The 25902-nt window shown below is 40.1% G+C and overlaps 1 protein-coding gene across 4 annotated transcripts in view; it reads right to left on the bottom strand.

Annotated features, from left to right (window-relative positions):
* The window catches only part of slc8a3 (solute carrier family 8 member 3), a 109304-nt gene that overhangs the window by 81284 nt on the left and 2118 nt on the right, over nt 1-25902 (bottom strand). For 3 of the 4 annotated variants that reach the window (XM_051078144.1, XM_018681669.2, XM_051078143.1), the window contains exon 2: nt 16272-18139. In XM_051078144.1, coding sequence (XP_050934101.1) covers nt 16272-18052 — 1781 coding nt within the window. In that variant the 5' untranslated portion in view covers nt 18053-18139. Of the gene's footprint in view, nt 1-16271; nt 18140-25902 lie in introns of those variants that run through there. The other variant, XM_018681674.2, reaches the window with a different exon arrangement.

The following is a 25902-nucleotide window of genomic DNA, read 5'->3' as shown; positions in this document are numbered from 1 at the left end:
TTTAGTTTGTCATCAACCAAACAATCTCTTACACATTATCTTGCTGATCTTGCGCACAGATCTGGCCTGACTGTCTTCTTTTATCTCCTAATGACTGGGGATTTTCATGGTGTTGGCTACTATAATCAATGCTTGTCGTGAGGAAATTCAATCCCATCTACAGTAACCAGGGCCCTGCCTTCCCTTCCTCCTCCTCCTCCTCTTCCCCACACCTGGTCAAGCCTCATCAAATCTGCCAACACACGGCACAGAAATCTGGGGGGCTCAGCTCTCATTTTCTCTCTCATTCCTTATTCACCCGTCCTCTCCTCTACTTCTTTCCACCTCTCTCTTTATCCGTCTCCCTTGCTCTTTCACTTGCTTTGTTTTCCTCTCATTTTCTCCTGTCTGTCTCAGATGCTTTTTTTCTTTCTTTCTTTTTCTGTTCTTCTCTGCCTCTCATTTTGTCTCCATCATTATCTCCCTGCACCTTTTTCCCTCTGATGCCACCTCGGCCTCACACATCCTCCCTGCCTCACCCTCTCTCCGTCTCCTCACCCTCTTCATCTGTCTCCCTCCTTCTTTATCTCCTCTTGCTCCCTGCGTGTTTCATTTCACCACCACCTCATCCCGCCTGCTGTCCTGTTGCTGCCTCAGTTGGTGGCATGTTGAAGAGCACGGCTACACCGAGCTGGATGAAAACTAACATGACAGGTGCCACGGCTGTGGCAGGAAGGCAAATGTATTTTTACGTCCAAGAAATGACACCCTCTCATGTCCTTTGACATTGGTCTGAAGGTTAGAAAGGTTTTATTCCCTATAAATACTGTTCAAAAATAACCTGCACGTACATAGGTTGTAAGCACCGTGCACTCCTTAGAGCTGTGCAGTGGCACATCAAGTGTCAGCAGCTTTATTTTCTGTTAAATTTTACATTTCATGAGCAGAATTATGAAAGACATAAAAGGGAAACCAGAATTACAGTTTAATACATTTAAATATTTGAGTATATAGTAGCTTAACCACATCAAATTGTGAATTACGCTAGAGTTAAAAGCTAAGTAAAGCTAGTTTCATCTTTATGGTTTTATTCTCCACAACTGGATTAGGCTGCTGCCTCATTTATGTGCGATAACAAACAAAATTATCAAGATGTTCGTTCACCAAAATGGATATATCTTAATTACAGGAAACAGTGGGGGAATACTAAGTAATTTTACCTTTAGCTGAGGCTAGCGGTGGCTATCACCAGCTCTTGTTTTAGTTAGCTGTAGGTGACAGTTTAGTTTGGCAAACTACGCACTCATTATCAAAAAATATAATGCATTATAAAAGTCAGTATCAGTCATGTTAAGTAATGTAATATCCAAGTAAATGTGTTCAACAGAAAATGAGGCAACGTTGACTTTTCCTTGACTGACAGGTTCACAATAATGATTGTTTAAATTATATTTTAATATTACACAAGCAGAGACCTGTATTTAAATCAGAAAAAATACTTATAATATTTTTCTCAAACTTCTTTCTCCTATAATTAATCATTTAAGTCATTTATAAAGGATTTAAAATGTGTTTAAAAATTGGTCTTTTATTTAAAATGTGAAGATCTACTGCTTTTCTCTGTTAAAAGACATTAATATCTGGTTGGAGAAGAAGTCACCTTGATCTTGTTCTCAAACTTGCCCCCGTTCAGAAGCTGGAAAAAATTCACATCTTCCTACTCCACAATTTTTATCATTAATGATGATAGAAGAAGCAACTGATAAAAAAAAGATTCAAGTTGAATTTTAGTGAAATAAAGGTCCACACAATTACATCAGCAAACTCTTGTTTCCCTACATAAATCATACTAATTTAACTTAATTTCACTTTATAATTTTTCCCTTTGTCAGCAGAATATACATGCCACTATGATCATGACATTATTCCTTCTGTTAAATGTGCATAACCAGTTTAAACCCACAAGTTTGACACTTGCTGTGACACTCAGTCCAGACCTCTGAACAGCCTTCAATCCAAAGCATAATTACAGGTTGAGACAGAAGTAGGCCAACATCTATAAAGAGGGGAAGGCACATACGGAGGCACTGCTGAGGGCTTAAATAATAAATATGAACGATGGTGGGGGTGAGAAGAGATGAAATGGAATTAGCACAATTCAAATGAAAAGAAATTAACGCTGAAATAAAGGGGAGGAGGATGGAGAAAAAATAGACACGAGGATAAAAATCCAAGAAAGGTTGCTTGAAAATAGGCTGGAATAGATTTAAAAAAAAAACCAAGAGAAAAATGCAAGGAGGGGGAAAAAGAGCATAAGTGAGCCAGGAACAAGGGCCCCCAACACGATAAGAGACAAAGGAACATGAAAAGAAGAAAAGGAGAGGGAAATGAAAGGGGAGATAGTGGAGGAGATTAGGTTGAGTGTTGTAAAGAGAAAGAGGTCCCGCAGGCCTTGGCAGAGCTGTGATCCCAACAGCGTAACCTCTTCATCTTTCGCCAGCTCTCTCGACATGACAGCTCTACCCATCTCTGGACACCAGAGGGGCAGCATGGGCACAGTTGTTTGCCAAACTGACCCTCCATGGCCCTCCTCCCCGCCCTCCACCTCCATTACCGAGCCTCTGGCACGACTGGCCCTCTTACATACATGTGAGCTTAGGCTGGCCACCAACATGGAGCCAGCATGGGCCTGGATTAAAACCACCAGACTGGCAATGTGCAATAAAAGCACCAGAATATGTCCTTTGATAAATATGAACACAATGTCACAATGCTAGCAAACATTAGCAACATTAGCATTAATTTGGAGCTATATGGCCATCTGATGGATTTAAGTCCAGTATTTTCTCTCCTTTCCACACTGCATTGGTCTTGACCAAATTCTGACAAAAATATATGGCTCTTTAACTTTCTAATTACGCCACTATCTTCACCAGCTAGTTGCTAAATTTGTATGTCTGCTGTTTGCTGCTGAGCAGGCAGCTCAGTGTGTTTTTAGGGAAAAAAAAACAGCTGCCTTCTAAACAATGAGCTGAAAGGCACTAAAAGACTGAGTGGAACTAGACAGTCTCAGGAGATAATCATCTGTGGCTTCATAGCTTTCTTTTGTAAAATCAAGGTTTATATTTCTCAATTGTGTTTTCTCAAATGTTTCTCAATGATATAACAACCTGCCTTGTTATTTCTCATTTAAAGATGCAGACGATTAAGGAAACACCAGACGATATGTGTTGGAAACAGATGATATATTCCATCATTCGTTATGATTTCTTCACCTTTTAACAAAATAAGGATTTAAGGACTTTGGGAGAGAATTCTTGTCAGAAATGATGTGATAAGAATCTCTTTTACAGTGCAGAAGTCAAATAAATTCAAGATGTAAGGTCTGTTGAATGTAGACCCCACATATTTGAAGTTGTTCAACACCTGTTACAGGTAAAGGGAACAAATCTGAGGTCTTGGATTCTTCTGATATTATATTCTTTGAAAAAATATAAGTACAAGAGAAAAAAAAACTTGGTGGGTAAAGTAAAAAAAACCCACCCCAAAAGAGAACAGACTAAAATAAGAGGTGGCAAAGAAACAACAAAAACATCAGAAGTCAACAAGAAGCACAACATACAGGGAACAAACAGACATTTTATCTCTGTAGTTATACATGGAAGATTCAAGTGTTGCTGAACATGGACCCGTCGACCGTGCATTCACCAAAGCACATAAAAACCTGAGACATCTAATACCCGGGGCAGGTGAGGCAGACAAAACTTCTGATGGCTAAGATTGTGGAAGTTTTTTGAACAACAACTAGAAAAAACGGATAAAACAAGAAAGGAGCATAAATATAGTCTCTACAGGTGAGACAAAGAAACCCAGTGGGAATTATAAAAAGCAGCTCGTCCCCAAAGAGAAAAACTAAAACAAAGACAAAACTGACATCAAAAATCCACAGGGGCAGGAACAGAAATCCAACTAAATGTGTCGATAAAAGATGAGGGGACTAAAACAGACGAGAGTAGATGTGAAGTTGCCTGGATTTGGGCGTCGTCTTCCTGTTTTGCAGAAGTCATGGGGTAACCTTTAACTTCAGCTTGCTTACGCCTCCCTCCGGCCCCTGCTTACATCTCCCTGTCAAGACACCACGAACATCATCCTGTGCTCAACTTCTTCTGCCATGATTTGTATTGTGCTGTCTGCCAAAATCCTCAGGGCTTGGAGTTATCAGACAGCATTCCCCCTGTTGTGAGCATAAGTAGGAGGGATTGCTGTGCTATTACCACATTCATTTTTCTCAGAATGGTTTTGAGGTTGATGTAAATATCATCATCCAGGAGAGCAAGGAGAGGCCTAAGAGTAACCCTTCCCCTGCTGCAGAGCATAAGTCGCCTAATAAGTCTGCCACTCCAGTATCAACAGAGAGGATTAGCAGGAACAAGAAAGATCCATTTCCTCTCCTGAGTTAAACCAGCTCTCCCACCAGCACAGATGCACAGAAATAACAGACACACACAGACACATAAGCATCAGATATGTGTTTAGCATGCAGCCTGTCTTCAAGTCTGTCCTCAAGGCATCGAGGAAAGAGTTTGGCTGTAGCTCGTGCCTCGGGTCTGACTGTTTTCCTCGGGGAAGTAAAGTTGAGACATTCAGAGAAGGGGGAAAAAAAAGAAGTCGATGATGGAAGAGGGATGTGAAATAAAGATTCCCCCTCAACTGATTACAAGAGATTCTGCACTGAGATTCATCTGGCTCTGCGGTGCCATCGCTCTTTTCAAGACAAACCATCACACAAGCTCATCAAAGCGTCTCTACTCAGCAACTGGCTTTCAAGATAGGAGATGCGGCTCAGCAAATACAGTGAATCCATGACAACAGTACCTGAAAGCAAACATCCAATCGATTTTTTCAGCTTATTATTTACTTCTTTTTAATTGCTGAAACAGTAACAGTACACAAAAATAATCTAATAAATGCAATTGGACAAAAAAGTGCAATGAGGATGGATTTATAAATGCACTAACAGCACTAATATTCACTTTTCTGTTTCATTTTATTTGCTTCATGGGCCTGATGCCACGTTCAGTTCATACTGGAATTATCATAATTACTAGTTTACTACGGTCTCTGTCTTGGTGCTTGCATAATACAGACGCGCCTGAACCCAAGCAAAAATGGATGCTTCATGTCAGACTAAGTGCCTCGTTCAATATAATTAAACCCAGATCTAATTGATAAAGTGTTAGATTGTTATTGCACTCTATTTTTACCTCTCACAAAGCCAATTCTGCTATCACACAACTGTCCTGAGTTACCCTGTGACGCGAACGCTTGCAAGCTGTAACCATGGGAATCTTTCTCATCCATCTGATGCGACATGAACACGGCATAAGTCGTTACTTCTATTGAGTCGTAGCCATTTTATTCAAATGTTTCTGGTTATAGTTTCAATCACAAGGTAAATCTTTCCATTTCATACACGTCTGATTAAAGATTTTTTTAATGAGTCTTTAATGAGTATTTCTATGAATCTTCCAGTTCAAATAGAGAAACCACATTGCTTTCATACTTAATCTCAGAATTCCTGCTGGCTCTGTAAAAGTCCTCTTGAAAAGCGAGAGGCACTGCCGAACTTCATTTAGCTTTGAAACACAAATCAAGTGATTTTTTTAAAACAGCTGATACATGGATGTTGAGATCATGCCTGCTCTTGCACCACAGGAAAATGATGAGAAAGGAAAGAGGAGGAGGAAAAGGAGGCATGGGAAAGGGGATGAAGGGTGGTGGTGGTGGGGGGGGGGTGCGTGCAGGAATAGGATAAGGAAAGGGGTAGCGAGGAACTACTGATGCATTCTGGCGCATTTTCTGCTGCAGCACCCTGGGAATAATATGGAGGAGCGAGTTCCCCCTAAAGGAGGTCCCCTGAGCTGCCCGCAGAGCATGCTGGTCCGGCCTGACACATGGAAACAGAGAGAGAGAGAGGAGGAGAGGAGTAGCCCTGGGACTGTGGAGAGTGTAGAGTAAAACTGGAGTGAGATCACAGTGAGAATCGGTTCAATGTGTTTTGAGAGAAAGAGCAAACCCACTGCAGGGATGGAGGGGATGTGGAAAGAGGAAGCTGGTACAAGTCGGATAATCAAAGACGAGAGAAAGAAAAAAAAAATCTGACTTGGAGTGCTACAAGCCCCCCTGTGATTTACAGCTGAACAAAGCGAGGAGCCACTGACTCCTTTTCTTTGACTTTAAAATCCCACAAATCATGATATGGAAAAAAAAATCCAGTGTAGCTTCTTTAGATGCTGCATGGATTCACTAGTTCATGACAGGACAGCACTGGTCAGAGGTCAGAGAGCGAAAAGGGGAGGTCATCAGCTGAGGCTCTTTCCAGGGTTCACAGCAGCAACACATGTCACTGACTGACCAGACCGGATGAGCTGTGATGGATTAAACAGGACGTCTTTTAAAAAAAAGAGAACAAAGCATTTTTCTGTTCAGGGTAGGACAGATCAGGGTTATGAGTTGACCTGCCTCTAAAAACTACACTTTTTTACCACCACTTCTCTTCTAAGAAAATAAACATTTGTAAGTCCAGAGATATTCATTCGCTAATAAAACCAAAAAAGGAGGAAATCTTCATGCTTCACAGTTCATATACCAGTTCATTTATTTCATATTCTGTTGAAAATGGCTTTAACAGTCAATCATTTTTTTTATTCTTGAATCGTCAGTGAATTTAAATCAATTGACAACATGTTTAAGCTCTACTTCAAATAACTTCCAACCAACATCCTAAAAATCCAAAATATTCAATTCACAAAAGATGCACAAAAAGGTGTCACAATAAACATCCATTCTTTGATTGACAGGATAATATCAGGGAAGCGTAGTGCGACAAAGCTATATCAAAGATGCCACCACCACAAGTAAAAACTTTTATGGAGAAAGTCTTAAGGGGTCAACTTTAATGTCTTTTTAAAAAGAAAAATAAATTCCTCCACTTATTCATTCATTCAGCTTTACTGATGCTCATCTGCCTTCCGGGTTGCTCAGTGAAGCATTTTGTATATTGGTCAGACGTCAAGTGCCCTGAGCCGAATTCACACATTCAAATCATCATTGTGCATTTGCAAAATTTGCAAAACATACCCCACACCCTCATATGCTTCTCTATTACTGTTTCGGGCATGAAAAATAAGACAATAGCAGGAAAAAAACACCTAAAAGCAGACAGCTTCTCTCATCTCCTGCAGCCTTTTGCAAAAACCCCCCATCATCGTGCTCGGTGCAACCTTAGCTCCTCTCGCTGTGAGCTGTATCGATTACTAGTCTTAATGCTGCTGCGCTGTGCATGGAGGAAGGTGCTGTGGAGCGGGACTGACCTTTATCAAAGTATGCAGATGCTGGATGTGGGTGCAGGGGCAGGAAGGGCACCTCTACCGGGCACCCCAGACTGTCACCCTGGCAGGCAGGGAATGAAATGAGAGCAGCAACCTGTATTGAACGCACCACTCTTCATCCCCCCTTTCAAGTGCAAACCTGCATCCAGACCTACACACAAGCAATATGTACTGTTGTGTAAAGCTGAAGAGACAGCATCAAATCTTTATTTTCACTATGGGAGTTTCACTATTTTGATACTTGATTAGCTGTTATATGGTAGGTAATTTGCTGAGTTTTTTTAAATTCATATCTGAAAGTAAACTGGAAAAAAAAGAAATTTCCTGAATATGCTGATGACTGATGTTTTAGGTTTTGGACTGTTGATTAGATGATATCACTTTGCACTTTTCACAGTTTATTTTAAAGCATTTTGCCATTATGTTATTGTAAAAAACGGGGCTGCAACTAACAGTTATTTTCATTGATTGATCAATCTCTCTAAATTGTTAGAGCAAAGTGAAATATTCCCAACACGAAATGACTGTTTGGTATTTCTATGACTTCAATTAATTGATTATAGAAACTGAAAATGACTTAAACTATGCAGCTACACTTCTTTCTGCTAGCAGAACAAACCAGTGTATCAGATCATTTTAAGAAGCCAAACTAAAGCAGCTGTGAATTACCAGTTCTACTATTGTTGGTTTTTAATTAGTTAACTTGAAGTGGTACTCCAGCAGTGTTGGCAGGCTGAGATATCCTGAGCTTAAGCTCACAAAATGCTGAATCCTACATTTCCCATAATTCAAGAAAAAATATTTTGTTCCATGTCCATTTTCCATCCATGTCCTTCCAACACCACAGCTCATGTAGGTAATACAAGCTTTCAGTTAAAACTCTGCAGCCTCTGAAGCCAAGCTGAGATAACCCTGGTGACGGCACTATGACATACTCTCTCCAGAGTCACAAAAAATGGAAAAAGACATGGTAAAATCATTGGAATGCCTCTTTAAATGAAGACTTAATATTTCCTTTCCTTGGTTGACACACTTCTACGATTCGTGACGTCAAGCTGTAGATATCACAGCCAATAAAAAGTTCCCACATATCCTACTTGTCACCTCAAGGAAGCCGACATGAAAAGTTTTTCCCAGCAGGCAGTTCCTATTTACAGCACATCTGATATGACTGAAGGCAACATCAGAGTACTTGAGCTGTCTACTCACAAACTAGCTCACACTAATTAAAGAAACATATCTAATACCACAGTAAACTCAGGTTTCAGGCTGCGGATGATCACAACATCTGCTGTGAGCTGCTCCCTTCACCGTGCGGGTGTTACAGTGTTGAACAGGATGTGTTCTGGGAGGATCTGGATTTTGTTTTGTGGAAGTTTTTTTCTGTAAAACTGAGAGATACAGTGAGTTTACAGTGTCAGAGGAAAAGTCTGGGGAATCATCAAAGTTATCTGAATTCATCCTGAGACAAACATGTGAGTCTGAACCAAATTTTATAACAATCCACCTCGTAGTTGTAGTGATATTTCACTCAAAACCACCAATGTCAGCCTCATGGTGACAACATAGGAAAGGTCAGGTCATCGATAAAAAGCAGAGTTCATCCTCTGGTGACCATGATCAAAGTTTCATGATAATCCATCACATAGTTGTTTAACATCTGACCAACAGACTGACATTGCCGTCCCCAGAGCTACATCAACATCTCTTCCCAAAAACAATGTCCATCACTCTGAATAACACACACAATACACAACATATGGAAATTATCTACATACCTAGATACCATTTTTGTTATTTGGGTGAAATGGCCCTTTTCTTGAGCCACTAAAGCTTCAAAACTGAGTTGGTGAGAAGAATTTACAACAGTGGGTCACTTAAAATAAACATGTCATCAATAACTGTATTGATTAATTATCGGAACATTTTATTTTGAATGCTTTAAATGCTGGTAAATGCATATTTTGTGGGAAACATCCCTTTAATGCAGCTTTCAAATTTTCTAAAGGATCATGCCTGTGACAGAAATCATTTTGTCAACCGAGCACTTAAAATAACTCCCTTTACAAAGAAACTTATTTAAACTTTGCACACTCAATCGCTGTGTAAGAGCAGGCGTCACGTCATCTTTTCCAGAATGAAACCAAATAATAAAAACAGCGCCATGTTTATTTGTTAAAACACTGTAGCTAAACGCTTTGACAGTCAAATGGGTCAAACTGATGCACTTACCTCCATCCTAACTCTATTAGGCCTGAGAGACTGTCAGAAGTTTGGGGAGCCTGAATATATGATCCTCAGTCAGATTTACACACAAACACTCAGGGGGAGGCTCAGAGCTGGCGTCACGCCCTGCACTGAATTGTGTTATAAATAAGCTTTAACTTAATTGCATTCCCCCAACTGGGAGGAACAAACGCAGGGCCAGCATATTTATTGCCACTCAACCTGTGCGTGAGTTAGTGCGAGTGTGTGTGTGTTTCTGTACAGTATTTGTAAGCAGGAGCCAAAGTGCAAAAGCTACAATAAGTTTGCAAAGATAAGAAATGTTCTCATGAATCTTCCAGTACCTGTATGTCTCTGGATGTGTTAGAACCTGTGTGAGACCGTCTTTTATATACAGTATATATGTGTGTATGTGTGTGTTAACAAGCTTATATAAGATGATAGTGAGAGGGGAAAGGTGTTTGTGGTACAGAGAACAATTTCATGCCACTTTATGGTTGGTAATTGCTGCTAAGGATGCATTCACTCCACCACAAACAGAGGGTTTGTTTTTAGCCATGTGAAATATCTCAACTCTTTTGATCATCTTCTGAGTTGTTCTATCATCACGTCATTATTTTAATTTATCTGGTTATTTGTATTATGACCAAATACCTGCCAAACAAATGACATTCCCATCAGCCAACTTTGTTAGCACCGTTAGCACCTCTGTGCTTTAGTACAGCCTCACAGAGCTGCCTAGCATGGCTGCAGACTCTTATAGTTCATGTCATATTCAGCTTTGTCTTCATGACCTCTCCCCACGTATGAAACTAAAGATAATCTGATAAAGCAACACCATACAGGTAACTACTGATTTGGTGATTTGCAGTAACTGTTGCTTTAGAAACATTCAAGTTGTGATATAACCTGCTTCACTGTGATGTAGCTATTTAAATTCTGCTTAAACAATGGCTACATAAATATATGGCTGGTTTTAACCTGGATGTTTGACCCTTTTTTTTCCATTTTACCTCTCATTTTCATCTTCACCAAATCAGGTGATAGTAAAAAATACAGACAGGATGAAAACGTGGGGAGAGACAGAGGGGCATGAGATGTAACAAAAAAGCCACAACTGAACCACAGACTTCTGCAATTGTATGGTCCCAACCACTACGCCTCCAGAATGCTAACAATATCTTGATATTTTCTTTTTACCCTCCTTACTGGAGCAACTCCATCACGCTCAGCTTTGGTTAAAGCGACTGGAATATGATTTGTTCTGATCCCTCATCTGCCAAAATCTCCCACCAGAACCAACCATAGAATGAGCCACATGTGAGTCAGTGTGACTTTTGTTTACAAGCCCTGGTTCACTTTTAACTGGACGTAAACTGTAATGAAGCAAACACAAAAATACTACAAACAAACTTCACCACATTACCAGAGAAAACAAAGTGTGATTGCACCCTGAGGCACTGTGAAAATACAAAGACACATTCCAATTATTGAGAGAACAGAAACTATGAGGCTATGAGCATGAATAAAACAACAAACGTACAGTGAATATGATTAGCTGAGCCGGAGACGATCCTGGTTGTGTGAGAGGGCTGGCTGCAGGGGTGGTAAGGTAAACCTCATGGGTCTATTCCAGGATGTCTGAAAAAGTGCTGGCAGGGGGAAAAGCTGAGTGGTCAGCAGGATGAGGATCAGCGTGGACATGTGTTCTGTCAGTCATGACACCCAGAGGGGTGACAGCTACACATTCCTGAGATATTAAGGAAAAAGGCTGGTTGAGGGCCCACTGCAAGAGCTGAGAAGAGGAGGGGCAGATATCAGGGGAATGGGTAGATCTGTGCATCTTATCATGAGCATAACACAACCCCCCTACATGATGCTATTTCTATAAAAATATATGGCAGGTTTACAAGCACAGAGGAGTCGTGCTCATACAGCGTGACCACAGTGGCAATTACTCTAGCTGATTCTGGTCTGTCCGCTGCACACCACTCATTTGTTTATGAATCCATCAGCGCCTAGTTAAACATCCAGCTCTCCAGGGATGGAGCATCTCCACCTCACAGCTATGTTATTGTCACTCGGTCAAAGGAAACAGAAGCCTGCGACCTTTTATCCATTTAATATTCTCAGTATATACCTATGGTTCCTGACCCCTGAAAGGGTCTCAAGATAAATCTGAATTGCTCATGGCTGCATCTAAAGATTATTTTCCCTATTTTCACTACTTAAGCTGCAGATCATTTTCTTTATTAGTCATTTTAGCTATAAAATGTCCATCAGAGCTCCCAGGAGTCCAAGGTGATGACTTCAAATTACTTATTTCGTCAAACCAACGGTCCAAAACTCACAGATATTCAGTGTATAAGACTAAGGAAACCACTGTACAAACCCTTGATGAAAATAATCACAGCAGGAGAGGCTGGAGCAAGACAATTTTTCTTCAATAATGACTCAAAACATTGAACAGATTTTTGAATTGACTAATCGCTGCAGCACTAGCATTGTTAGACACAGTTCCAGTGCTGCGGTGATTCATTTTTTTGACTTTTCTCTCTCTCTCTTTTTTTTTTTTTTTTTTTTGGCTTATTCCTTGTGAAATACTGGTTATTTTTATCTCTTCATGCCTCTGAAAATCAAAATGATTACCTGATCGAAAGAGGAAGAAACAGCAAAAAATGTGGTAATTGCTTAATCATCAAAAAATACTCACACATTCGCCGTTTCCAGCCTCTGAGATGTAATAATAATTTGCTACTTTTCTCAATTTCATGTTATTGTAGATTAAATATCTTTGGGTTCTGGACTGATGATCTGATAAAACAAGCATTGAGAAGTTGGGCATTTTTTACTGTTTACTGACGTGTTTTAGTTGAAACAATTAATTGATTTGTCACATAAATAACCAATAAAAGGTTGGGAACGACTGCTCTATACCACCTCAAAATGTGTTCCTGTGAGCCTAAGCTAACATATTAGCATGCACTCTTTACCTTAGGAGTCACTTTATGGGTTGGGCCACCTTAAAATGTACATTTAAGAAGCTTGCGGTGCCTTGTTGAGGTTCATATCTGTTGGCTCGGAGCAGAAGCACAGCCACCAAAAAAAAAAAAAAAAAAACTATTAAACTTCATCCTTCATGCTGAGGACTATTGTCTGGCTAAGAATTGGAGTGATGTATTCCAGAGCTCCAGATTAGGACTGTAATAAATTTCCACTCTGGTTGATAACAATGGGCCCAAAGTGTGTCAAAAGAGATTGAGAGTCAATGCCTCGTAAAACAGGGTGGGAGAGAAAAGCAGAGCATGAGAGCTGAAGCATTATGTGGTCTAATTGTCCTAAAGGACGTCAAGAAAAAAACCTTGCCCTTCAGACAGGGAGCACAGCCTGCCCTCATTTAGTCGTCACAATTAACACTGAATTAGCAGTAAGAGGGAAAGCTGTTTTAACCGTGTGCCAACTAGGAAATCCTTCTGTAATTTTTATGTCTATCCAAAATGGAAATTAAATATTTTCAGTGTCAATTTCCATACAAAGAAGTGGTGGAATATGAATTTGAAGGTGATGGAGGCAAATAAATTCTCTATTTTTTCATGTCACGAGCATGAAAACGACCCTGAGGAGAACTTTCAAGGCAGCGGAAGAAACATCATTGTAATTATGCCTTTAGTGAATATTCTACACATTCATCCCTTTTGTTTTGTGTATGGAAATGTTCTCATGAATCTTCCAGTATGCTTCTGGATGAAGCTGTCACTTCCACTGCTCCTCTTTGTCTTTTTTATGGATGCACACAGAATCTAATTCATCACTATCCGAGTGTAATTATGGAAATTTCTGGAGATTTGTTGGGAGTTCTGTAACAGCAGTCTGCCATTTCTACAAAAGATCCACAAGTCTCTGAAGGAGGAGGGAAATATTTTCATAAAAACATACGAGTGTGTTCATGCATATGAACAGTTTTTATTGTTTGAACTGCTTAATGGAATAATGTCCTGTATGTTTTGACTAATCATATAGCATTCATCATTACTCCACAGTGAGTACATTAACCAACAGTGACTGTGTAAGTTTAGTTTAATATCTACAGTCTGTCTTGGGCTGTGCCTCAAACAGTAAAACTCACGTGGTGTCTATTTGTGGACAATAAAACTGTATGTGTGCATGTGAACAACATTTCTTTAACATTTACTCCACAGTTGGTGATTTTGACACCTATTACTTAGTTAACGTATTCTTTTTTCTTTGTAAGCACACAGCCTCTTCTCTTCAATGCCAATGAAAATGTCAGAGTTTGCATTTACAACTGATTTAAAAGCAACAATATGATTTTACTTCTTGCTAAAAGGATCAAAGGTCAGATGTTATGACCTTTGACTCGGCCCTTCACCTCAAGTCTTTCAACCTAACATGCAGTGTTTTGATTAAATCATAAATCTCCATTTTAGAAATTGTTCTAAAACAAACAGAAATGAAGGACGGTCAGCCTAAATCTGCCTCATACAGCCACTCCATGGTTTGAGATGGTTTAAAGAAATAGTTCAACATTTTGGGGAATACACTCATTTGCTTTCTTGGCGAGAGATACTTGAACAGACAAAGCTCTGTCTGTTCAATATGAAACTACAAGACTACAACTACTTTAGAGCTGCTGGTAGGTGGAGTTTGTTGACAAATATATTTCACTTCTCTGAATTATAGTGAATGATGACGAACATAGAATGCTACATTTTAGTAGTGGTCATTACCGTTTTATAAAATGTTCAAAAGCAATAATTATTAGGCCATAAAGTCAGATTCTTCCCCCAGTTCACTAGTATTTGTATTTTTTATTTCTTATAAATGTAAAATGAAGAAATTGACATAAATTAATAATCTCTATAACACAAGTCCTTGCTGTTATACTGAAATGTCTTCTGAAGAAATAATTATTTGACCATACAGTCTGATTGTTCTCTCAGATCACTTCTTGTATTTATAAATTCACAGCATGTCACGTCGTGCAGTCTCACATCAGAGCGATCCTGCAATGTAAGAATATCTAACTCGCAGCACGATGCGCAACACAATGGACAGATCGATAGACCAGCATTCCTTCACAATGCCAACAACATCACAGCAGTCTCATAATAATAGTCATTCTCCCCTCTACTCCCCCAGCAGCCTTCAGGCCCGGCCCAAAAAGCATCTCTCACATAAATCAAGCAAAACCCTGAGAGCTCAGAGGGCCCCAAGAGCATGCTGATCACCCCGACACTCATTCCCCCGCCGCCGGTCTCCTGGGCTGCCTCAGCCCTCAGGAACCCACACCCTGGAGCACAGACCCTGCCAGTCAGCCACAGCATGCTGAGAGGGTCCTGATTGGTGGGGGGAAGGGGATGTCATGGACGCACGTCACTTTGATTCAGTGCCTGCAGACTGATGTGTGAGATGCAAGTGGATGCAAGCTGTGAAATAAACAAATCAATATTTCTCAAGAGCTGCGATTTTGTACACATGCCAGTATCCCTGAGCACTGGCTTACATGCATGGGACAAAAGGCTGAGGTATCATACAATACACAGTCCCAGTGCTGTTTATACTACGGTACAGAATGCTGCTATTATTGCAACACTGCCAAATATGCCCACTCAGTTGTAAGCCTATGTGTTTTTGTAGTGCAGAATTGTACACAGATGGTACAGCTGACAAGGCTACATAACATACGCAATTTACATAAGACGTCACTACTACTCACAGAGGCTTACTATCAAACTGTAAGCTTTTGTAGCATGGCTTCTCCCAGAAGGAATCAAACCTCCAGTGTTGTCACTCATTTTGACAAAGTCTACCTACCAACCTAAAAGACTGCCATGTACTGATTATAACATGAAGCTAAGCCCTGCCTTTGACCTTTGTTGTAATTCTCCCTCTCTTTTAATATCTTGTTTCTGTTTTTCCCCTACTGTTTTGCTTTAATTGAAGCAGACCTGACACAGAAATGTTTTTTAAAAAAAAGAAAGAAAAAGAGCAAAACTCCAAAGTTCGACAAAACAAAAGCAGCAGGGATTAGAGAAGCAAGGGGAGGGTTACTTAAGGACTTCCTGTTTCCACGGTTGTGTGACGAATCCCAAAGTTGAATCCCTATTGCATGCGACACACACAGGATTGCAACCAAAGCACTCTGATGAGAGCAAAATCTCTTGACAGAAAAACAAGGGGATATAGAGTGCACGCTCAGATGAGAGGGTACGCTGCCTAACCATGTAAAGAAAAAAGCATTTAAAATTCACAAAGTGATGAGTACAAAAAGCACATGAGCAAGTATGTTCAAAATTAAATGATGTCAAGAGGCAAAGACGACAACATCTTTGTATGAAAAGCAAACACTAAATGAGGCGTGTATCTGGCAGACTGCCGAGCAGCACTGAAGCTAGCGATGATATTATATATACTGTCGCTATTGTTTCTTGACAGGTTTACCACTATCAAACTGCAATTAAAAATCTAAACACACAAATCAATGGAAAGGAAAAACAAGAACACAAAGAAAATTGCTTATTTATGACACCTAAGTTCACTTCATTTTCAATAACCTTGGGTGATTAAAAATCAGATAATAGCCAATTATAAATCAACACCTTAATGAAAAGCAACTGCCCTGCAAGAATTGGAAAAATAGAGCTGCTGTCTTACCACGTCTCATCATTTTTGAACTCGAGCTCTCCGTAGGTGTCTTCGAAGTCCTCCCCTCCTCCTTTGGCGAGTCCCTCCATGGTGCGATAAGGCACAATGACCGTCCCCCTCGCTCCAGAAGTCCTTAGCACTTTCACTTCCATAATACCGATGCTCTCACTGACGTGCACTGAGTTGCTCTCAAAGGTGAAGATGCCTGAATGATCGTCATCCAGAATGGTCACAGTGGCCACGGTGGGGAAGCCCAGTGCAGCCTTTGGGTATGGCAGACTGTTCGGGGACAGCACCTCGTCCTCAGTCTCCAGGACACGCAAGTTACTGAGGCGGACAAAAAAGTGCTCATCCTCTTCAAAGATGTCGTCATCTATGATGCCAATGCTTATTTCCTTGATCATCTCTCCTGGTTTGAACACAACTGTACCCTCTGTGAACTCATAGTCAGCCCCAGCGTTAGCAGAGCCGTCCTCTGTCTTATAATCCACGTAGATCGTCTTGTTGATGTCGCCACCCTTTCTAGTGATGGTCAGAATGGCGGCACCACAGTTCTCGAGGCATTGGTAGACAGCAGGCTCAAAAGCAATCCGAGACACATATTCTTCTGGTTCATCCACATGCACCTCCTGCACACTGGCGCTTTTCTTCGCCTGCTCTGCAACATGTTTCTTCAGGATATTTCCGGCGCCTGTCATCATGCGTGTAGCTTGGATGCGGTAGAAGGCACGGCTCTTTTGCTGGTGCGAGAGAGCATAGTAGTTGGCCATCTCGACCAGCTGATCCAACTCTTTCTCTGGGTGCTTCTGCTTCAGGTCTTTCAAGATGCGGATCATGTCGCGCCGGGACTCGTCTACCTCTTTGCTCTCGATCAAACCGATCAGATTGCTGGCCGCACCTCCATCCATGAAGTGAGAGTTGACCATCTTGCCATCCATCTCAATCCCCTTGGAGCGTTCCGTCTCCGTCTCGATGATGACGCCCCTGTGTTTGTCAGTGCGATACTTCTTGTGCATGAATTTGTAGAAGAGCAGTCGCCTGTCCGCCACCCAGGCGAGGAGTACGCATATGGGGAAGAAGGCCAGTGTGAGTAGACCCTCCCAGACCTGGACTTCATTGGGAGAAAACACAGCCAGGATCATGTAGAGCCAGATGTAAGCGAAGATGCTCCAGCCCGCAGTGACAAAGAACACTCTGAGGTGTTTGACCTTGCGTACCTCTCCTTGGGGAATGACAGACACACAGAGGCCAATGATGACAAACATATTGAAAGCTGCGCTGCCAACGATTGTGGAGGGCCCAAGCTCGCCAGATTTAAAGTCATGTCCACAAACCTCAATTACAGAAAGCAGAATTTCAGGGGCAGACGAGCCTAAGGCCATGAGGGTGAGGTTGGAGACCGTTTCATTCCACACCCGGATTGTGGTGGTGGTCGTTTCCCCATTGGGCCTTTTGATGACAATTTCCCTCTCCTGGGAGGTGATAACCTCAATGGCCGCCATGAAGCGGTCGGCAATGATGGACACTCCGAGAAACATGTAGATCAGGGCCACAAAATACACAATGACCCGTGCGATCTTGTCTCCCATGGAAGGATCCTCCGGATACCATATGGGCAGGATGATCCCCGGAAGACACTTGGAGTTCCCCTCACAGGTCGCATTGCTGGGGCTGAGCAGAGGGCTCGGAGTGGTCCGGGCCTCTGTACAAAGGAAGGCTACAGCCACAGAGACCAGCCCCAACCAGAGGCAGGCTGATGACCCCGGCTTTACAGGCCTTGAACCCTCCATGCACCCTCCTTCGTCTCAAGGGTCCTTACCACACTGACAGTCCCTCTGGGATCCAGCACTGGGCTGTGCTTTTTCTCCACCCACCACCTAAAACACCAGACAGAAAAAACAGAGATTATGCAGATGTCATATTATATCTTTATTACAAGACAGAAAGAGTTTAGAATGCATTGCATTGCTAAATATTTATTGTGCTTAATGTTTTACTTCTTAAAATTGAGTACAATGCATTCATTTTTTAGTCACATAATAATTCAATAATGAATGCAATCACATAATGGAACAGTTATCCAACCTTAGGGTATTTCAACATAGTTTTAAATCCTAAGTTTGAGGAGTAGTAGTTGTACAAGTGTGTAAGACTGTGTGTTTGCATTTCACAGGGAGAAACACACACTGTGTCTGAAGCAAAAAAGGAATTTCTCTATTTTATATGAGTGCACGAATTTAAATGATCCCACTATCCTTCTCTAAGAGTTTCTTCCTCATACTTTACAAACAGCTCAGTCATGAGACCTTAATGTTATCTAAGAGAGGCGGGCTAGAAAACATTTCCCAATGCTTAAAAATTCATAAGATTTTCACATCTGTAAACCACTATGTGAACAATGTAGATAACATTAGTTTAATAAAATCATAGCCTGTGGGCTCATTTCCAATCATAAAGTTTATTTTCAGTTAAGATGTGGATATGTGCGCCCTATAATGTGGATTTGAGCCTGATTGTCTGAAATCTCAGGGGTAATACACAGCTCTGAACCAAACAGCTCGCTCAGCAGGCGTGCAATGTTGCCAAACTAAGCACTGTCCAAAATGTCGCATTGGCAAAAAAACAGCAGAGGGGAGGCAGGAGACCGTCAAGAGGCAAACTGAAACAAAGGGTACAGATGTCCCGTCCAAATTCATTATATACTGAGCCCTAAATGCACACTTACCACTTCCGCAAGAGAGAGCAGCATTACAATAACAATGCAGACATTGTCCGAATTCATAAAAGCTCAGGCTAAGCATCGTGTGCACCTCTTCAGCTCTCATGAGATCAAACTTGACAGTTCTTTTGATGCTGAGAAGCTGAGGCCAAAGGCAACAGGAGCATGAAGACCACTTAAACACCTCAAACTTAGAAGATGTAACACGGGGGATTTATTATTGATGCCCTCTTTTCATTGGTATGTGTGATTATTTAGTGGTTCAGAAGGTTGGGTGGGGCCACTCTGCAGCCTTCACCACACCTTTGGGCCCATGAGGCACACAGACAGTTTAGTCTGAATTAAAATTATCTCTTCAGAGAGATACAGACAGTGTGAGTTAATCATTCTGTCCTGAATTCACTGGAGGATTACATTTCTTTTATTACTGTCACACTTGTTTCCCTTTGCTTTTGTTGAGTCAAATGTAGTTTGAGTCTTTTTTACATTTTGTACCTAAAAGTGCATTTTTGTGTTCTGATTCCTGGTTAAAGGGTTGATTACCTCTAGGGCTGCCTGCACTAAAATATGTGCAGTATGTACACATGGCACTTTAAGGCACTTTGGATAAAAGCATCCATTAAATGGCAGATGTTAGGCTGTGTAATGTAAATTTCTTATTTGATTTAACTCTTGCTTACCTGATCTGAAGACTTAAAATAACTCCAGCTCTTTGAAATCCCTGGTGATATTTTTGGAAATTACATCTATCATCCACACAGACCACTGGCCATTTTGGATAGCTGACAAAACTTTCATTGGAGGTGTGGATAGTCAAACAAGAGCTGGCATATTTGAAGCACTCACACCTATTTAAAAACCAAATATTGCCTCTGGAACCTGAGCAGTGTCAACACACACCTAATGTCTCCAAATAAAAAAAGCTGGCAAAGTTTCAATCAATGTCTTGTGTGTAAACTCAGGCATTAGCAAAAGCAATTTTCAATTTTGGAATAAATTATTTCTAATATTTCTAATTTAATGCTTCATAGGAACAAATGATTGCATCACTGGCAATGTTATTATGATTCCTTTGGAGGGATCATAACCTCAATAACATTCAGAGACATATGTCTTTCCAGAAGTGTTTTTTAGAGGTGATAAAACATAAAAAGGAGAATATCTCAACTTGAAATGAAATTCCTCAAAATGTTGATTGCAAAGCAGCACACTAATCTGGAGGATAAAAAAGGGGGATGATAGGAAATGGCAGCACAAGCAGAGACAAGGAACTTAAATTTAACTGAATCAGCAGAGCCATTTATATGGACAGGAGCCAGCTATGCAATCCCTGTGAGAACCGACAGCGCTGAGCACAAACAAAAACAACAGGGAAATAATTGAGTGACAAAGTTGTAACTTAATGAGAGAGAAGTTGAATCTGAAAACTAGGGTTTTGCACTGGTTTGGACTTTTGTAACAGTCTGAAAACATAACACAACAACTAACCCACAAGAGCAAACATGCACTGCTCAAATTACACTTACAAAACACTATTATCATGTACTGAGAAATTTGCAAAGAGTAAAAAGTGACAGCGGGGATGAATAAGATATTGTAGGCACTGGGAAGCTGAGGGAAATGTTTTTCCTGTTTTAGAATCAGAGCAGCAGTGCTGCTGACCGGCTAGTTTCTCCCTGTCTTTTTTATTGCATGGTGGCTAGCCGGGGTGGATGGACAGAAACTGCAATGAGGCAGAAATAGACGAAGCATCCAGGATTTAAAGGCTAGGGAGAGCCTCTCAGTATGTTACAACCTGGGGACAGAAATGATTAAATGACTGGTCATTTACTTGTTATATGATGTACTAGTGGAAGGGTAATCTGAATCTCAAGTGTCAGATCAATATTAATTTATATATTTTAGACTTATTAAAATTACATCAGCTGAATGTTGTAACCTTGGTCGACATTTCTATTTTTAAACTAGTCAAATGAAAAGCAACTTATTTCAGAATAACTGCATTAAACCTCTAATTAGCAAACAATTACGCATCCATCACTTACACAGCAACATTGTCATCCAGTGGGAGTCATGTTTCTACTGATCCGATGCATGTAAATCCAATATTAACTCCTTTTTAACTCTGTTTTGGTCTTCAGCAACTCCAGAGAGAAGTATCTGGCTCTCTAGTTGCTACATGCTACATTAGATTTACCAGCTGGTTAGCTAACTAGCTAGCTAACTTTGTCTGCCTAGGAATTTAGCGTGCAGCCATTTTTTAGAGCTCAAACAGCTTAAAACTTAAAACAGCTGTCTGCTACAGCCCAAAACAACAGCATTAGAACAGTGAGAGTGAACCAAATCAATCATATCATGAGCTGAAAACCAAAACAGTAAGCTAAAAGATGCTACAAAGCCCTGTCAAGCCCTGTCTGTGGGTTCATTACTACTAATTATCTTTTTCGTATACAAATAGTCTTCATATCAGCTGTTAATATGAAAATATTGATTATAGTTGCTTTAAATGAGCTGAGATTCTGTATCGTTTTAACACCTTGCTGTGATTTCCTGCAGTTTTAACGCAGACAGACGGAGACTGTGTCCCCATGCATGAATGTGTGTTATCAGAGTATGGAAGGAGGACAGTGATGAAAGAGAGTAAAATGTGCTCAGTCAGCCTACCCTGGATAAATAGAGGTAAAACAAAATGGCAAACAAGCCAAATACTCATGAATCCAAGAGCAAACTACCAGAGTGACACAGAATTTTAAAGATATAAGGCCATACAGTAACACTGGACAGAAGGAGTCAATTGCCTGGTAACTACCTCCTGCCTGGTCCCGTTAGATTCATAAATTTCACAAGCTGAATAAAATCATGCTCAGAAAGATTATTTTACAACTGTAAACTGTAGTTGTGCTCGTTTCCAGGTCTCCCAAAAGACACATTATATAATAAACAGTACTGCTTACACTATCCTAAGTACTAGTTTTAATTATTTTGAAGATGTGATAAATTTCCTCCTTGTGCATGTATAAATGAATTCCTCATCTTTTCAATTTCCCCTCATTGCAGTCTTAATATTAATAAATAGTACTGTACCACTACTACCTCCTCTGCAACTGTTATTAATTTTATTACCAAGAGCAGCTACTATGTACTGCCTTATTAAAACCACTGATACTACTATTCTACCATTACTACTTCTGATCCTTACAAACCCTACCATGAACTGAACAGACAGTATTAAAGGAGTAGTGCAGCAATTTAGTATTTCAAAGCACTTCCATCTTCTATCTTGTCTTTGAGAACTTAAATTTGACGGTGACGAGATGACACATGTTTAGAATTAACTGACTTAACTTAACCAAGGTGCTTTTGTTCCTTAAACCTGACTGCATGTAGGAGTTTTCCTGCAGTACAAAACTGCACTGCTTACTTTGATCAAAAAGAAAAACAACAAAACACTGCTGTGAATATAATCCAAGCAGCAGTTTTGTTTCTCAACACAACCTAATTAGGAAAAAAAATAGTATCATACAAACTTGGCCTAAAATGAACAAACTAATCTTTTCTACTGGTATTGTTTGAAAGATCAACATGAATCAAGACTTTGAGACCTTGCTCTAAAGTCCATCACAGACAAAACCTCTCACCTTCTCACACCTATTCAGCCTTTATATGTTACCAAACTAACTGTAATGAGAGCATTACAACCCTATTGGGTTACAAACTCATTTGAGTATGGTGAGACAAAGCTTAGCTTAAGCAGTGCAGGTGGTAACTGACTGGCACATGTTTGCCCCTCGGGGGTTGCCATATGCGCTGGCTGCTCAGACCATTCAGTACTACAAACCCTAACAAGACTGTATACTCGATTCAACTCATCTGATGCTGATACCAGCTCTTGTACAGACTTGCTGTCCTCCTCAACACAGTCTGAACTGCAGCCTTTACACCAAGGAATGCCAAAGAGATCAGTTACGGGGGTCGGGACTCACCAGATTAATTCACCAGAGTCAGTCTTAGTTAGCCTGCTAGCTTGTTAGCCTGTGGGTATCACTCCTGATTCCTGCTGCCTGTTTTCAGAAACTCACTGCTGCAGTTTGGTGAAGTTAGACAACTCTTAGTGCCTGTTACTGTTAATAACTGTAATACTGTAATACTTATCATCTCTTCTAATTTCTGCTAGTCTCATGATACAACATACGAATGGGAAAGAGTTCTGCTCATTTCCTGGTATTATCGCAGTAAGTTAAGTAAAAACATTTACTGATTTCATCATTTATCTGGTTTTGTGGTCAACAGCTTAACATTTAAGGGTGAAAAAATAGCAAGCATTATTGTTTAATTATTGTTCATTTTCACAATAATGTACCATGCACTATTATGGCCTGAAAGGTCAATGCTCAACAACTCGAAATACTAAATTTATTTAGAGGTATGCACCGTAGAACACATTTGCAGAACTGGACCTACATTCACGTAGCTTAAACTAAGATTATTTTGCTGTGTCTCATTACTGAACAAGCTGAGCAGTCATTGTGTTTACATTAATTCATTCATACAGAGTGGCTGTTCAAAAAAAAAAAAAAAAAAAAAAAAAGAGTCCGTAACACTGTCCTCACTCACTGTCTGACTCTGCTGTGTCAGAAACATATAGAGGTAACACAAGCAGACAATCACAGTTCTTGCAGTTCCCATGTGGTGTCTCGATTGACCCTATAGCCACAATGAGTGGCTAAATTGTCACCTACAGTGTAACCTTGAACCTATGCACATACATCCTGTAGGTGCAGTGCAGCCTGATAACACAGAGGTATGATTCCAATGTAAGTGGAGCTCCAAAAACGCCAGAATCTATAATTCCTATACTGCAACTCCATGGTGTCTTTGATTAGACAGATACAAAGTCCACAACCACAGTTCACAACACAGGTTGTTTCTGATAAAACTCAGTCTGAGATGACATCACCTCATGATCATGATGGATTAGATTTTTCATCTTTCAAAAGTTCCTCGACAGCCACAAAGACACGAGAGTTTTCAGAGGCTGAGTAGGACTCCTCGTGATCTAAAACAATCCTTTAACAAAACCGGGATCTTACAGAAAAACTGGTAATGTAGCTTATAGGGATTGTTTGATTGATTGATTGATCGATTGAGTCTCAAATGATTTCTCAAACACATAATCTTAGGCAATAATGTAAAGCTCATTAAAATGATTACGTTAAAGCCCTCGGACAGACTGTTCAGGTGTGTGACCTCACAAGGATTTCCTATAGATTTTCTATCTCAACACAAATTGCACCGAGTACTGTTTGGCGACGGAGAATGAACGATTCTATTTCTCTATGTGTATTATCATTAGAACCTTGACCCCTAAATTAGGAGCTACACAGAACAATTTGCATACTAATTACTGTTTTAAGGATTGTATTTTGCATTGTGACTGCAGGGATGGACCGTCACTGGAATTTAATCAAAACTGTTCACAGGCACAGCCACTAAAAAGTATTAAAATCAACCGAAAAGACAAAGTTGTTCAACAAAAACTGCACTGGAGCTTAACAGCCATATTGCAACTGACATATCTAAATTAAGGGTGAAGTTCAGCTCTGACATATTCCAATTAAGTACGACACTGACCTCTTCAACTACTAATAGTTGGGGGTGAACCCACTTAAACTCAATTTACACAACTTTAAACCACTTTTTTTCTGTAGAAAATATAAGGAAGTAGAACTCAGTGATATTTACTCAATCCAATATCACAAATATTTGACTTAATACCACAATATTTATACTCTGAAAACATATCTGATAACTGCTGAGGCTGTTGAACAATATTTACAGTATTTTATGATACAGTGTAAGACAGTGTTTTACCCATTTATAACAGTAACTATAACAATATTAGACTGACACAATCCTAATCCTAATATCTAGCATCACAATACTGATACTACTGTTAATTAACATACACATCTCCCAGCTAATAAAAATTAATTAACAAAGGGGCTTACCTGTTCAAATATTCTTATACTGACACTATAGGTAATTGCCAATTTAAAAAAAAATATATATATATATATATTATTTTATGTTTTTCCTGAACACAATTCCTGTTGAGGTGTAAGCCATGCAGGCCACTATCAGGGGATATTAATACTTTCCATTTAAGTCCATTTAAGTAACTCTTAAGACACTTTTATCGTATGAGGGGAAATTTCTAGTGAATGTAATCTTTAGCAAAATTAAGACTTTATAAAATAAAATGCTAACAACTGAATAATCAACCAAACAGATTATTAAGTTAAGTGTGTAAGGAGGAAAACAATGTATTGCAAGCTTTACAGTCTTCTGTGATCAGGGAGGGAGCTCCAACACAGCTGGCTGACAGAAAGGTTTTAGGGCAAATATCACACATTTATCTGTTTTACAGCAGATTAATCATGATGGACAGAAAATAAGCAACTATGATGATAATCGATTAATGATTTAAGTCATATCTAATAAGTGATCTGATTCCAGCTTCGGAAATTAACCTCCAGTCTTATCCTCTGGTATTAAACTAAATAAATATTTGATTTGCTTTGGGACTGTTGAACACATCGAGCTATTTGAAGATGTCAACTTTGGCTTCTGGACATTGTGATGGACATTTTTGATTACTGACTATCTTTAGAATAAGCCCTAATCAGTCTAACTCTGGATGACTTACACCTTTTTAATAAGAGAGGCACATATTACTGTTTGATTTAGGTGCATCTTTAAATGATCACCATGCACTCCCTTCTATATTTCCTGACTGGTGCAGACAGCGTTATGGCAGAGACAGTTGCTGAGAGCAGATCTCTTTCCCCTTCCCCTATTTTGGGAAGAGGGTCTTGTTTAAGGAGGCTATTTGAGATGCTCGTAAACATGGACTCAGCAGAC

Source organism: Lates calcarifer, linkage group LG19, assembly GCF_001640805.2.
Source record: "Lates calcarifer isolate ASB-BC8 linkage group LG19, TLL_Latcal_v3, whole genome shotgun sequence".
Classification (NCBI taxonomy): Eukaryota; Metazoa; Chordata; class Actinopteri; family Centropomidae; genus Lates; species Lates calcarifer.
This window is presented reverse-complemented; position numbering and strand designations above follow the sequence as displayed.